The following is a 14,636-nucleotide window of genomic DNA, read 5'->3' on the forward strand; positions in this document are numbered from 1 at the left end:
GCTTATTCCTTCCATGTGCTTAAATCATAGCAAAGCTTCCCCTTGCAAAGTGGCGTCTGAGGAATGCGGCTTTTACTCGAATTGGATTTAAACAAGCCCTTTTAAGTGCCGGATTGAGAACAAGGGAAGGCAAGGGATGCTATGTGAAAGTGGTTTGGAAAGAAAACAACTCCAAACTTTTGGGGACCTGCACTGGAGAACTTCTGCTTATCTTGAATTTACTGCATTGTCTCCGGGCATGCTTTAATACAGATTTATTTTTTTTTTTTTTTTTAATGAGTAGCAGGGTGGGACTCAGCTGGGTGGCTGCGCTCACGTGTGAGCCAGGAGGGATATAACCTTGGGTAGGCTTTGTAATGCTGTGAGGATCTTGCAACAGCTGTCGCTAGAATAAAGTAAGAATTAAAACAGAAGAATCACCACTTCGAGTAGATAAGCAGCTACCTTAACGCTCATTTACTCGTGTTGGAACTAGGCGCGTATCGTTTAAAAAGAAAAATGTTGTTTTAAATGGTGCAAAATGTTTAGGAAGACACTGATGTGAACGCTGATGAGATTAAAAAGCTGTCATGTTTCCTCCTTCCCGGGAAGTCAGAAAGAGCTGAACGTGGTCTGACTCGAAAGGTCCCCCGGTAAAACCTTGCACGGAGCCACTCTGAAGCCCCGTGTCGTTTCTCCGAGATGCCTCAGAAAACATGTTTTTCTTGATCTGATAATTGCTTGCTTATTATCTTCTTCCTAACTGTTTGCTCTTAATAGCCGGTGAAATAAAAAGGGAAAAATGAATTTGAGTTGAGTTCACTCCCTGGGGGGAAATTAAGCCATTGATAGCGTGTTTAAAGTAGACTTGTCTTTGTACTGTGCGTTCACCGTCCTCCATATGGGCAGCTTGTAGTTGGTTCTGCATCATTTGTTTTGTCTTTCTGGTTGCTCTTAATATTAATTGAAGTCTTTCCCAAGACACAGTTTTGTTAATCTTCCTTTTGTCATTTCCCTGCCTTCCCCCCCCACCCCAATATCCCCAACAAATATACTCTCTTGTGTTGAAAAGAGCTTTAAAAGTAGCATTAGTGTTTCTTTGATGTTGGTGGTCCATTTATTCACCTGTTTTTTACCGCCAGTATTAGTGTTTCTATTTCTTTGCTAAACTCCTGAATTTTATATGTGCTGTAATTGTTGTAAGGATGCAAATAGTTTCCTGGAGTGATGGGTATAAGTCTCTTATCAGCTCCAATTATGCAAAATGTTTTCAATTAGCTGTAATTCCCTTCTCTGCCTCCCCCCAGACAAACACAACCAAGCAGGGCCCTCCTGGGACACGCCGGTGTGCGGCGCAGGGACAGGCTTTCCCCGTCTAAATGGTGTCCTGTCCCAGGAGCGTTAGGATCAGAACGCACGCTCTGCTACCGCCTGTATTCTTCAAAAGTTATAATGCTCCTAATTACACCATTTCCCTAAAGATTTTCAGTATTGCTGCTGGCAGCCTGCGGGAGGAGGTAGTACCTCCACCTCCAGATTCTCACAAGCAGCAATGGAAACAAATAACTGGGCCTGGACGGCAAAGCTTGGTTTTTTGAGCTTATTCCTGTAGTGTCCAAAGTCATAGCAGGTAGTTAAGTGCTCTGTCCAATACTACCAAAGTGGGACGCTTTGTATGATGGAGCGACGGCTAAATGTGAAATGGCAATTTCTGTGGTGCTGCACAAGGCAGAGAACAGATGCCGGTGACTGAGCAAAATAGAATCATAGAATCATGTGTTGGGTTGGAAGGGACCTCTAAAGGCCATCTAGTCCAACCCCCCTGCAGTGAGCAGGGACATCTTCAACTCAATCAGGTTGCTCAGAGCCTCATCCAGCCTGGCCTTGAATGTCTCCAGGGATGGGGCCTCCACCACCTCTCTGAGCAACCTGGGCCAGTGTCTCACCACCCTCAGTGTAAAGAACTTCTTCCTAATGTCTCATCTAAACCTGCCCTGCTCTAGTTTCAAACCATTGCTCCTCGTCCTGTAAGCTTTGAGGTGGCTCTGGCTCTGAGGTTACCACCTCCGTGTGCCACAATGGAGGAGAATGAGGAATGTGGATGATGTTTGCTTGGGTAGCGCAGAGAAGAGGTACCTACCCACTGCCTAGTGTGGAAATTCCCCTGTTCAAAACGGCGCTGACGCTGGTTTGCCAATGTACGTATTGAATTATCTGCAGCAGGATGAAATAACTCTGGGTTTAAATAGCTTGGCTCTTTGAAAGAAATATTTTGATGCCCTCTTAATACCACCTCTGTAGTCAGAACTTAACTTACCTTTCTCCCTGTTGTGCCTTGCTGCTTGTTTTAGCTCTTATCTTAGCCCCTCGTTCCTATTCCCGCTGTTGTGTTCTCATCTGTCTGACAGGGTCCGACTGAGGAGGGTTGAGAATAACCTTTTCCAGCACATTGTTGGTTGATTGCACAGTTGTACAGGAGCAGCTGGTATATATTAAAGCGGTTCCGTAGGCCGGCAGCCTTTCTTGGCTGTTGGAACGCTCTTGGAGCACGCACACAAGGAGCCTGAACCAGGCATGGTCTTAATGCTGAAAGATGGTGTTTCCTAAAGCTCCTGGAGTCTGTATCCTGCTGGTGACCACCTGCGAATCCCGATGAAGAGCAGAACTCCTTAGGTTATGTGCATCTCAATTCAGGCGAGCGTGGCGAGGGTGGGCTGGCTGGTGGTGCAGCGAAGGGGATCTGCTTGTCAGGCTGCGTTTGCGGTGATGGCTTTATCACTGTGAAAAGGTTGGAAGTTTCCGGGCCTCTTACTTCAGCATAAATTAGCACTTTCCTTGTAGGACTTGCTCATGCACAACCTGATTTTTGCCAGCAATTAAAAAAGAAGAATAATAAAAAAATATGTATACACACGGTAGAAACCGATATTTGGCGGAGGGAGGGAGAAAGAAAGTAAGCGCAGAAGAAAGCACTGAAAAAACAAGACTTAAATTACACTTCAAGATGATTCTGCCTGCATTTATCTTGTTCTTGAGATGAGTGGGTGACAGGTTAAGTCTGTCGTGGCATGTGTGTATGAACCTTGTCCCACCTTTTCAGTTATTTTCTGGAGAGAAGGCTTTCTTCCTAGTTTGTACATCACTGTCATATTGAATGTCACCTGCACTGCGTGGGCTGGGGTCAAAGGAGAATGTCCACAAGAGAATGTATGGAAACTTGGACCCATGACATAGCCAGTCATGTGCAGAGCGTCTTTGGTACAGGTAAGACCTGTGAGCACAGGCGTCTTGGGAAGGCTCATCGGACCCAGCAGAAGACATCCCTGTAAGGGGACACATGGAAGAGGCGGTGAGCAGCCGTTGTGCTCAAGAGTACTTTGATCGAGGCATTGCTTATTTCAAAGGTCCCGGTACAGCTTACGTAGCAAAGTATTACTGCAGCTGCTTGTGTAACGCCACGTCGCAGTGAATTCTTATTATTTCCAACTTCTTCTTTTAAGTATTTCACCTTTTTATGCTAAAGTAACTATTTTTAATCCTAGTCAAAATAGTTAAAAGTATACCAAAATATCTCAGATGTTTTAACACCAGTTGCACTGGGATACGTTGAACCCCAGACAGTTTGTATCCAAGGTGGGGAAGGCTTTTCCCCCTAAATGCATCATTACAGAGTTTGAGAAGAAGGGAAGACTAGAGGCCCCCGTTGGCAGGAGCGTTGGCAGGAGGTTAGGTGCTGTTGAGAAAAAGACCAAAGCTTGAACATGTTCAGTCTGTTTAACTAATAATCGAGACGTTGGCTGCGTTCGTGTCAAGGGTATGGGCATGTGATTTTAACTCCAGTGAGTTGTGTTGGCTTTACCAACAGCTCCTTGTCAGTTGAGCTGTGGGGGAACGCTTTTAGTCATCTCTCGTCACAAGATCGACGTGAGTTGAAGAGGGGTGATTTGATATTCCGATTAAATCAGTCTAACGGGTAGCTGCTGCCAGAGGGGTTCTCTCCTTCTCACTGCCTCCTCCCTACCTGCGAAGAGCTGTTTCAGGGGACTAAACCACAAGGAACTCATTTATCGATCAATTAGGCTTTTAATGCTTTTCAGATCTAACGCTGAGTAGTTCTCTAAATACCAGATTAACTTCCTGAACTGGTTCACCGTAGGCTCGGATGAGCAGCAGTACCAGAGCAAAGGGACAGGGCATCAGGTGCGTGTCTGAGCTAGGGCATAAAGGGCAGCCCGAACTGCAGCCGAAATTCCCCATCACTCCATCTACATGTGATTTTTCATGGGAAGGAAAAAACTTTATCTAATAATGCAAGACTTTAGAAATGCACTTTATCACCATTCCTTTAACTGGCTGTAATCGCTGAGTTTTGTTTTAATTCCCCTCCTGTGTTTTTGGTTATGTCAGATGTTCTGAAAGTTTTTGTGCCGTTTTAATGAGAAGGTAATTGTTACTCCTTAGTGAAATTCTGGAAATAAGACTATTAAAACTGGAGGCTGAGTAAAATAGCATAAACAGTAATTTTAGTATGAAGCCTCCTGACAGAAAGTTTTTTTTCTTGATTAAAATATTCGCAAGATTGAACCTATGTCTTTCTTGATAAATATGAGCGCACATTAAAAAAGATTGGAAAGTTTCCTCTTATTTCTCTTTCCATGCCATGAAGTACGACCTTCATTCAGGAGGTGGGGCACAAAAAGAGTATTTGTGAGTTTTTAGGGTGAGGGATCTCTACTGTATTCAGCACTGGTGCATTTGAGTTTGCTTTCATTGCCCTTCGCTGCTGAGTTTCCAGTTCCCATGGTCATTTCTCCATCGCTGATTTGGGGGCTGGCCCAAAGACCCAAATCTGTACAACTGAGGGTGATCTTCCCCTTCCTTTCCTGGAGCCTACATATGTATTTGTTTAAATACATAATTGCTGCTGTCTCGTCTCGTTTAAATGAAAGCCGGAACTCAAGGCAGCAGATCCGCAGCTTGAGGAACATGCAGGTGCGTTGTGTAACCAGGGGTCGTCCCAGGGCTGTTATCCTGGTAAGTCCACGGAACTGCGGTATCTCCCCTTGCATCGCTGGCTTCTTGTCTAAACTGAGCATACACGACCATTATGTTCGGACAGGTTCTAGTGTGCACAGACTGAGTAACTCCCCATTCTTCGTCTCGGAGTCTGGATGTGTAATGGTCAATGTGAAATTTCATCTGGAGTCTTATCTCCCATTGACCATCTTTTCTTGACCCTTAAGTGTGTGACGGTATTTACGATCTAACTTATTGGAAAACTTTTGCAAAAAAATAGTCTTTACTTTCCTTCTTGAAAAGAGTAAGGATTTAAAGGTTGTTCTTAACCCAGGGAAGGCAGGTATTAAGAGTCCTGTCACTCTAATGTCTCCTGTCATCCAGGTCTGTCATGCTATATTAACAATATTTTTATGGTAGGTATTGAAATATTATTAGGCATTTGTGCTGCTTCTCTTTATTTTATTTTTTTTTTTTGTGCCTAGCTGTTCTTCAAATCTGAGGTTCCACGTAGCCATAGGTTTTGTTATTCTACTGGGAACCTTGATTTTTGTAATGGTAAAGAAGTGAAGCATTGTAAAAAGTGTTGAAGCATCACAATCATGTATGAGGACAGAGAATAGAATGGAGGTAGAATCCCAAAGCTTGAGACAGTGCTGGTAACTTGCAAATTCAGACAACAATCTAATAATGGTCAATTATAACAGCAAAACCAGGGACAGCTGGGACGTAAGCTTACAGAGCCTTGGGGTCATCTTTTCTCCAAAGCTGTGCCAACCCAGTTGGGTTTTTTGCACCCCTCTTGCCTCCCCCACCGCAGCTACTTGGAAAGTGGTCATTTAGATCCTCTTCTGGGCACGCAGGGTTAAACTAACCATGCTTTTTACACATCTGCTGAAGGGTTAGAATGTTTTTCCTCTGAAATAAGAGAATTTGAAAAAGGTCAGCTTTGAAGCATCGTTGCACAGATGGCTTTGCAGAGCTGTTGTCCCAGTAATGTGTGCGTAGCCGCCCTTGTACCGGTAGATTCCACTGACGGCATCACCACACGCTCGCCTTAGTGATTTCCCTCTAACAGCTGACAAAAGACTATTGCCGCCACCTTTGTTTGAAAAATAACTTCTTATGGGTGCCAGGTAGTTGTTTAAAGAAGTGAACCTGTAGAACAGCTGTGCAGCTACCTTGTAGACCGCAAAACCTGACGGTCTTTGAGCTATAAAGCTCGTAGCTGGCCAGCTGAGCAACAGCTGTCTTCTCACATCTGGCTACTCCATTGCCTGTTTTTTCTGCACCAGAAGTTCATACTAGGACTCTGCCATTGCTTTAGAATCTATGTTTACAAAGTAAAAAATATAAATGATTTATAGTAGACGCTTGGTTGGATATCTAGCTCGTAGGCATGTTGTGGAGATTGTTCTTTCCAGCTAAATAAACCCTCTACAAGAATCTGGCTGGTTTCCTTGTAAGATTTCAGTGATACAATCTAAAAAAAAAAGGAAGCAGAATTTTTACCAACCTGAAAATCACAACTTCTGAAGGTATTTTGAAATAGGTTCTATTTGTTCTGGGTTAATTGTTAAAAACAACAACATGGTGAACCAAAACCTGAGAGAACTTGTGTTGGTGACCTGCAGCAGTTCTTCTCCCTTCCTTCCCCTGCCCACACGTAAACGCTGCGTGTGCAGGCAATGCCAACCTCATTTGCTACCTGAGCGGTCATTTTTTATTACTAGATTTAGCGAAATAATTTAATAACCAAATCTAATTTGGGCTAAAACATTCATTAAGTGGAGAGCTGGCCAGCTCATCCGTGATGGCTTAGAAAAGTAGGTATTTTTCTTTTTTAAATTTTTTTTATTTTTAAATTTTTAAATATTAACTGGTGCATGAAGCTTCTTTCTTGCTGCTTTTATAGTATTTTAATTTGAAGTCCACTTTTTGGTTAATGGAATAAATTCCAATAGAGATGCACACCATTACATGTGTATGTACAATCTGCAACTCAGAAGTTAAGATGGAATAACACAAATGCAAATGTTCCTTACTTAGAATCATGGAATCATAGAATGGTTCGGGTTGGAAGGGACCTTAAAGATCAGCCAGTTCTAACCCCCTGCCCTGGGCAGGGACACCTCCCACCAGACCAGGCTGCTCAAAGCCCCATCCAGCCTGGCCTTGAACACCTCCAGGGATGGGGCTTCCACCACCTCTCTGGGCAACCTGTTCCAGTGCCTCACCACCCTCATGGTGAAGAACTTCTTCCTAACGTCCAGTCTGAATCGACCCGTGTCTAGTTTTAATCCATTCCCTCTAGTCCTACCATTACCTGACATCCTAAAAAGTCCCTCACCAGCTTTCTTGTAGGCCCCCTTAAGATACTGGTAGGCCACTATAAGGTCTCCCTGGAGCCTTCTCTTCACCAGACTGAACAACCCCAACTCTCTGTCTGTCCTCATAGGAGAGGTGCTCCAGCCCTCTGATCATCCTTGCATACTTGCAGTCATCCTTGCAAGCCATGTTGGCTTCCTTCCTCTTCCTATAGCAAGAACATCTCCTAGGAAGACATTTCTATATCTATACTTTAAGTACTTAAAAAGTTTTCTCATATAGAATTTGATTTGCCACAAGATTGGACATGAAAATGCATGGTGAATCACTAATTTATTGGAAGCTTTCAGCAAGTGATCCAATTTGCAGCTGACCCAGGTGCAGCTTTCTGGTGTGAGGAAGGGAGTTGCCTTGCGGAAGAACCTTCCCTTTGGAAAAACACCCCAATAAACAGGAGGATGACGCACTAAGAGGTGTAAGGGCAATCTTCGGCCTTGCGTTTATGAACTACGCGGTTTTGTTTTTGAGCTGTAAAATTTTTCACTGTACTGTGTAAAAGGTTGGGAAACTGTACAGTCCTGGTGCTGGAGTACTGTCAAGGGTGTTAGAAAATGGTGATGGTTGAAGAGATGGATGAAGCTGATGGGGGGGGTTTGGAGGCAGACGCGTGTTTTCATTATAGTGACCCACTTCTTTAGAATTTTGAGAGTGGTGGTACCAGTGGTGTTTTTTTCTTTGTCTTTCCCCTAATGTGCCATTGAGCCTAGAAGTATAAGTGACTGTCTTCATAGACCTGGGAACAAGAAAACCGTCTTTTAAATCTTGTTGATTTTTCAGAGCGCAGATGTGTAGTTGCAGACCTATTTGAGCCCTGTGTTCCGGGGCTTTTAGTTAGCAAGAGGTCAAGGACAGGGTGTAGAAAATGTTAAAAGTTTAAGGTATTCAAAATGGTTCTGACGTAAAACTTGTGATCGCCTGCTCAGTGTGATTTGGTGTGTTTAATGCCAATGTTGAGTTTGATTTATTTTATTATTTTTTTTAACCGAATAGATGGCAGAGTCCTCCTCATAAACAAAACTGCCTCCTCCCTAGCTGAAGTGTTGAGATGAACTTACTCAGATAAAAACTGTTTTGTGGCAAACAGAAGGTGACTCAGAGAACTACACCTGTGCTGATCTCATAACAAAGCTAATTAATCTTTTTTTAATTAAATGCCCCTTAAAATTCAGCATGATAAAGACCAAAGGATTTTTTCTTTTTTTTTAATGATGACTTTTCGAGGGCACTGCTCTAACAAAGAGAACTTTTACTGCGTGTTTTCTTGCATGGAAGTGAGTAAGCAGAGCTGCCCGGGCTGCGGATCATTTGTTTATATCCTTCAGCTGCAGAAAATGAGAAATTAAATGAACAGTTGACAGATGCACTGAGAAACGAGTGCTCGGGACAGCTCAGGAATGTAACTTGCATGTTAATTTTTCAACTTTAGGGTCCTGTTTTAGGTGTGCCAGTGTCTGAACTCTCTGCAAACCCAGAAAGTGTGGCGAGAGGGGAGTACGTCCACATTGCTGCTGGTTTACCGCTTGGCTTTGCGAATAAAAAGCACGAGCTTTTCAGGTTTACTGTGGTGTTGGGGTTTTTTTGTTTGTTGTTTTTTTTTTTTTTTTTTAATCATTGTCAGGCAATTGCATAGGAAGATGAGGTCGGGAAGCTGGAATATTGATGGGACTATCTTCTTGGCAACCTTGTTCATGGCAACTCCGTAGAGCTCTGGGTAAATGGAATATTAGGGCTATAGAAAAAGAACAAAAGGAAGGTTACCACTGGCCCTTCTTGGCAGCAGGAGCTGGATGCCTTTTGAAAACAGCTTCTGTTGTCGTGGAGCTTCTGAACTCAAGGCCGGTTTCTGGCACCGTGATTTTTCTCATGGCAAAAACGTTGTCCTGTCCTAGCCTTGGGAGGGAAATAAATAAATAAAGGCGATAGCCTTGGCAGCGCTTGTCTATTATTGCAGCTAAATGACTGAGCTGCAGTGGGAACGGGACCAAAGGGAAACCTTTTCTTCACCGAGAATCCTGATTTTTTTTTTTGAAGCTGGCATCCACCATGGTCTGCAAAATACTTTTTGTTAAGAAGGTGTTTGACATTTGGAGAAGGTTTTTTAAATAGTTTATATAGAACTTGCTTTCCTCTGCATCAGCAATGTTTTGAGCTTGAAATAGAGACCTGAATTCCTAATCTCAAGGTTTTTGGAAGGTCTTCCAGTAATGGTTGGTTTCTGTTTTAAAGCCCATTTTCCTCTTCTAAACTTCATATGTAGTCAAACAGTTTAACACACTTATTTATAATTTCCTGAAGTGGTCAGTAATGTACAAAACAAGATATTTAATGAATTTATTTGGCATTGATTATATTAGTTTAACACTAGGTTGCTTTGCTGAGCTGTTTGTTATCTTAAAAGGGGATATTTTGATTGTGTTGAAATACTCATGCTTGACTTCAAGGACAAAAAGTATATCACTTCCCCATGAGATATTTTTTTTTTTTTTTTTTGTTCTTGGATAGTTCCAGTGACTGAAGTTTAAAAACTCACTTGGTTTTACTTTTGCTTTGCGAACTTACTGAAACCTAGAAGCAAGCGATGGCAGAAGTGGTTTGGTGTTTCTGAAGCAGGAAAGCAGTGAGCCTCTCTGCTTTTATTTCTACATGACTTATTTTTAAAGGCAGGAAAGGATGATTTCCCCATGTCAGAAAGCATCTGTAGGTAAGCTCTTCTGCTAAAGATGTGTAAACTCTTTGGGCTGAAGAATTGGTCTTTCCTTATGTCGTGGTTTTGGCTGGATTGGCCAATCAGAATGACAGAGGGCCCTCCGCCCCCTCCCTCTCCAAAGAGAGGAGAAGAGCAGCTAAGGAGATTTACAAGTTTAGAAAAAGAACTAAACTACTTTAATGAAAGTATTAATAAATAATGGAATAATAAATAATAATAAAATCATAATAATAATAATAAAAAATATACAATATATACAAAACTGTATGCAGCTCCCAGCATGAGGATCGCATCACCAGCAGGCACAGGGAAAGACCCAGACTGGAGTCAGTGACAGACAGGAGCAGGACTCCAGATCTGGAGTCAGGAATGCTCGGATCGGGATCAAAGGCAGACAAACAGACAGGGTCCTCCTCGGACGTCGGCCATTGGAGAAAGAAAACTGACCTTTTGATCCCTCAGCTTTTATACTGAGCGTGATGCAGACGGGATGGAATACCCTGTTTGTCGGCTTTGGGTCATCTGTCCCGTCCGCTCCTCCCTGCAGGTGGGACCCCTCTGTGCTTTTCCGCTTCCGACCCTCTAACGGGGCAAATAACGAAGTTAGCGGGCCTTGGCTGTTGCAGCAATAAGTATAAGGAAGAGCCTCTCTGCGTACCATTCCTTGGTATAATCAGGCCTCACCAGTCCGGGAGTGAACAGTTTCTGAACAACGTGCTGTTAATTTCAGAGTTTGGTCAGTGAGAAGAGGCCCAGCTAAAAAGTAAAATTACAAAACAGAAAATTGGTTCTGTTTTACCTCAAACCAGGGCATCTTAAGGGCCAGCTCTGTTTTGATACTGCCTGATTACTGTCGCTTGAAAAGCTTCGGGCAGCTAGTGAATAAAAGCTCTGCATATTAAGTGTTGCGTAGTAATTTCTGTTGCTTCACCCGCCTGTTTGTGTTTTGCCCTCCCGTGCTAGTGGCTGTTGGCTCAAGGCTTAGGGCTCTTGCGGGCAAGTTCAGATTGGCCTTGCTGGTAGGGCCTCGGCGGTGGGATGTCGCAACTCCTGTGACTCCGCTGTTAGAAATTACCAGCCCCAAAACACAGTTATTTTCTGTTCTTCTGGTGCTTTAGGCTGCCTGCAAAGAGGGATCTGTGTCAAGGCACTAAGCTGAGCAGCGTGTGTGGTTCTGCCAAGTCTGGCACAGGTTGCCTTGGAGGTGTCCAAAGCCAGGCTGGATGGGGCTTATGAGCAGCCTGGTCTAGTGGGAGGTGTCCCCCATGGCAGGGGGATTGGAACTGGGTGATCTTTAATGTCCCTTCCAACCCAAACCATTCTGTGATTCTAAGTCTGCCTCGGGCCGGTGACCTCGAGGAGGGGCGTAAGGACACCTCGGGGCTGCTGCGGCTTTTCTTCAGCAACGAAGAGTTGGAGCCCTGTCATTTTGGGGTTTGTTTGCACAAGGGAGGGAGCCCTCATCCTTGGGAGTAGCCGCTGATCTGCAAGTATAACTGTCAGATAACAAAGGGACCCTGAGAGCCAAAACTTGCGAATTTGGAACAGCCTTTGGAGCCCTTGCAAATTCTTTTCTACAAGCCCGTGGATGGTGGAGTTGTAAACACCAATCATTTGGGCAGGATTGAGGTTTTTTTCTCTGTTTTACTCTTTAAAGCATCCTCAAACTCCAAAAGAAGACAAACTTCTTCCAGTGTTGCCCCTTCGGGCTTGTTTCGTTTCAGTTGCTCTTTCTATATGACCCCCCTAAAACATTAATATAGTGTCTGTAGATTTATGGTATTTGATATCAGGGCCACAAACATCAGGAAATTCTAAATATTAAAAGTTTACATTTAATATCTATTAATACTACTTTGTGGTTGTTTTTAGCTGGAAATTAATGCTAAAAGAAAAAGGGTTTTTTGTTAGGACGGTCCAGAGTATTTATCCGCCAGTGAGGGAAACTTCTCTGTAGGCGCTCGTCATCTGAATTTAATAATGTGTATTTTAAAATCTATTTCTTGACCTTATCAAGGCTGTGATAAAATTTCAGGTTTTCCTCTTTGTAGTAATACTAACAGTTTTTAATCTGTAAGACTGCATGAGAAGTCAGAAACTGTAACTTTGGGGGTTATGAGAAGTCTGCTTTATTTCAGCATTAGGGGCATTTGGGACAGGTGATTTGAGAATGCTAAAATTTGTAATTACAGTGTGGAGTCTTTAAATTTTACTCATAAAACTAATTCCGTAATTATTAGAAAATTCATTCTTTCTTTGAAGTTCTGCATTTCTGGAGATGATGCGCTATATCCCTTATATTCCTTATTCCACTTTGTGACTGTATTGCTGCTTTAATTACAGATTTTGACTTGAATTACAGAATTTACTTAGTTCTTCCAAGAGAATTAAATAGTCCCAGAGCAGCGGGGGCGAAGTGTGGATCTGATGACGACTGCTGTAATTTAGGCCTTTTCCTTTAAACTTTGCTTATGACAGAGAGATTTTGTTTGCCAAGGAGGAAGAAGGTAGTTTCCCCGCAGTTTCCCATTTACTCGCCGTGCAGATTTTAGTTTGCTGTGGTCCTACATTTGTATTTAAAGGATTATAGGGATGAGAAGGTGGGAATGGTGGCTGAAGCCAGTGAGTCCTCCTGGAAGGTCATATGAAGCCTTCAGTTAAAAGCGTGGTACTTCTAAATACAATTGTTTGCTAATTTGGGATGAATATTTTTCACATCCAGCTTTGTTCTTCAAGAGCAATACTGGTGCCTGTGGTAGGGAGAACCTGTATACCAGTCCCAGTGCAAGCATGCTGCAATGGTGGGAGTGCTGGAGAACCTCTGGGGGAAATAAGGGTCAAGCTGGAAAGGACACAGCATGAACATGCAGCACTGATGAACCCCAATCTTTGTTAAAGACTTTCGGTCTCCCTAAAGTTTGTATTGAAGAACTTGCCGGTGCCCAAGACTGGAGAGCAGAACAGCTTCTGGGTGGATAAATGTATGAATTTAACCCTGACATAGAGCGATGGTAGCGTGTTGAGGGTGGTTATGCTGCTACTTAATCTACTTTTGTTTTTGGTTGGAACATCTTTGCCTGAGCTGGCTCTCCGCATCATTGCAGAAGGGTGTGATGTGGGAGGGAGGAGTGTGGCCTTGTGCTGGGTTGACATAGCAGCCAAGAGGCGGCTTCAGGGTGCTGGAGGCAGCAGAGTGGGCAGGTGGGGATTGAGGCACGGTCTTCCCTTTCCACTGGTGTGCAGCTTTAGGGTGGGTGACTCTGTGATGGTAGGTGAGATGCCTTTCAAAAAATTCCTGTAGGTATAAAGAACAGTCTTGATCCCAGGATGGCCCTACAGGCACAGTCGCACAAGCTGGGTTAGGAAGTGGAAATGAAGCACTGGAGGGATCCACAGTAGCACTGGAGGGATCAGAAAAGATGATGGGAACATTGGTCAAGGTGCAGTTCTGCTTTTGTGTGGTCTTCCCTCTCTGTCTTGGCACAATTCCTTGTACAGCCAAATTATGTGTTGCCTCGGAGCCCTTTGGACTTGATTGTTCTTCTTTCTCTGCACGACAAAGAAGGCGGATTTACTCTAAAGAAATGGCAGCCACATAAAGATTGTTCCTATGTTCTTCTGTTACAATTTTATTTTTTTTTCTATTTTATAGACACAGATGAGGACACAGTGAAAAGGTGTTTTGCCACGTTTGAAGAGAAGTTCTTCCAGACCTGTGAGAAAGAACTTGCCAAAATCAACATTTTCTATTCAGGTAAGGTGCTTATTTGTGTGTATTTGTGGAAAATACAGCAACACAAAAAGAGTCTGAAGTGCCCAAACTTTCAGACTAACCACAGCGGTCATGCAGGTCTACCATCAGGTAATGATAGGGCAGGTTTATATGGGAAACTGCTCTGGTTTAATCACAGATGTGGAGCTAAACCGTGGTATTTGAATGGAGGGAGAATGAAGGGCAGGTGATTTAATTGCTTCGCAATAGCATCCTGTTGAACTTTACGAAGATGAACACTGTGGTGCGTAGGACTAGGGAAGTGATCGTCCCCCTGTACTCGGCACTGGTGAGGCCCCACCTTGAGTGCTGTGTCCAGTTTTGGGCCCCTCACCACAGGAAAGACATTGAGGTGCTGGAGCGGGTCCAGAGAAGGGCTACGGAGCTGGTGGGGGGTCTGGAGCACAAGTCTGGTGAGGAGCAGCTGAGGGAGCTGGGGTTGTTCAGCCTGGAGAAAAGGAGGCTGAGGGGAGACCTTATAGCTCTCTACAACTACCCGAAAGGAGGGTGTAGAGAGGTGGGGGTCAGTCTCTTCTCCCAGGTAACAGGTGATAGGACAAGAGGAAATGGCCTCAAGCTGCGCCAGGGGAGGCTCAGACTGGATATTTGGAAAACTTTTTACCCTGAAAGGGTTATTAAACATTGGAACAGGCTGCCCGGGGAAGTGGTTGAGGCGCCATCCCTGGAGGTATTTAAAAGCTGGGCAGACGTAGTGCTTAGAGATATGGTTTACTGATGGTTTTTGGCAGGGTTAGGCTGATGGTTGGACTAGAT

The 14,636-nt window shown here is 43.7% G+C and overlaps 1 protein-coding gene across 1 annotated transcript in view; it reads left to right on the forward strand.

Moving 5' to 3' along the window:
* XPR1 (xenotropic and polytropic retrovirus receptor 1) overlaps positions 1-14,636 on the forward strand; it is a 115,631-nt gene that overhangs the window by 61,756 nt on the left and 39,239 nt on the right. Inside the window, exon 3 of the mRNA XM_074596955.1 lies at positions 13,743-13,844. Within this exon, the coding sequence (XP_074453056.1) occupies positions 13,743-13,844 (102 nt within the window). The remainder of the gene's footprint in view (positions 1-13,742; positions 13,845-14,636) is intronic.

This window comes from Larus michahellis, chromosome 8, assembly GCF_964199755.1.
Source record: "Larus michahellis chromosome 8, bLarMic1.1, whole genome shotgun sequence".
NCBI lineage: Eukaryota > Metazoa > Chordata > Aves > Charadriiformes > Laridae > Larus > Larus michahellis.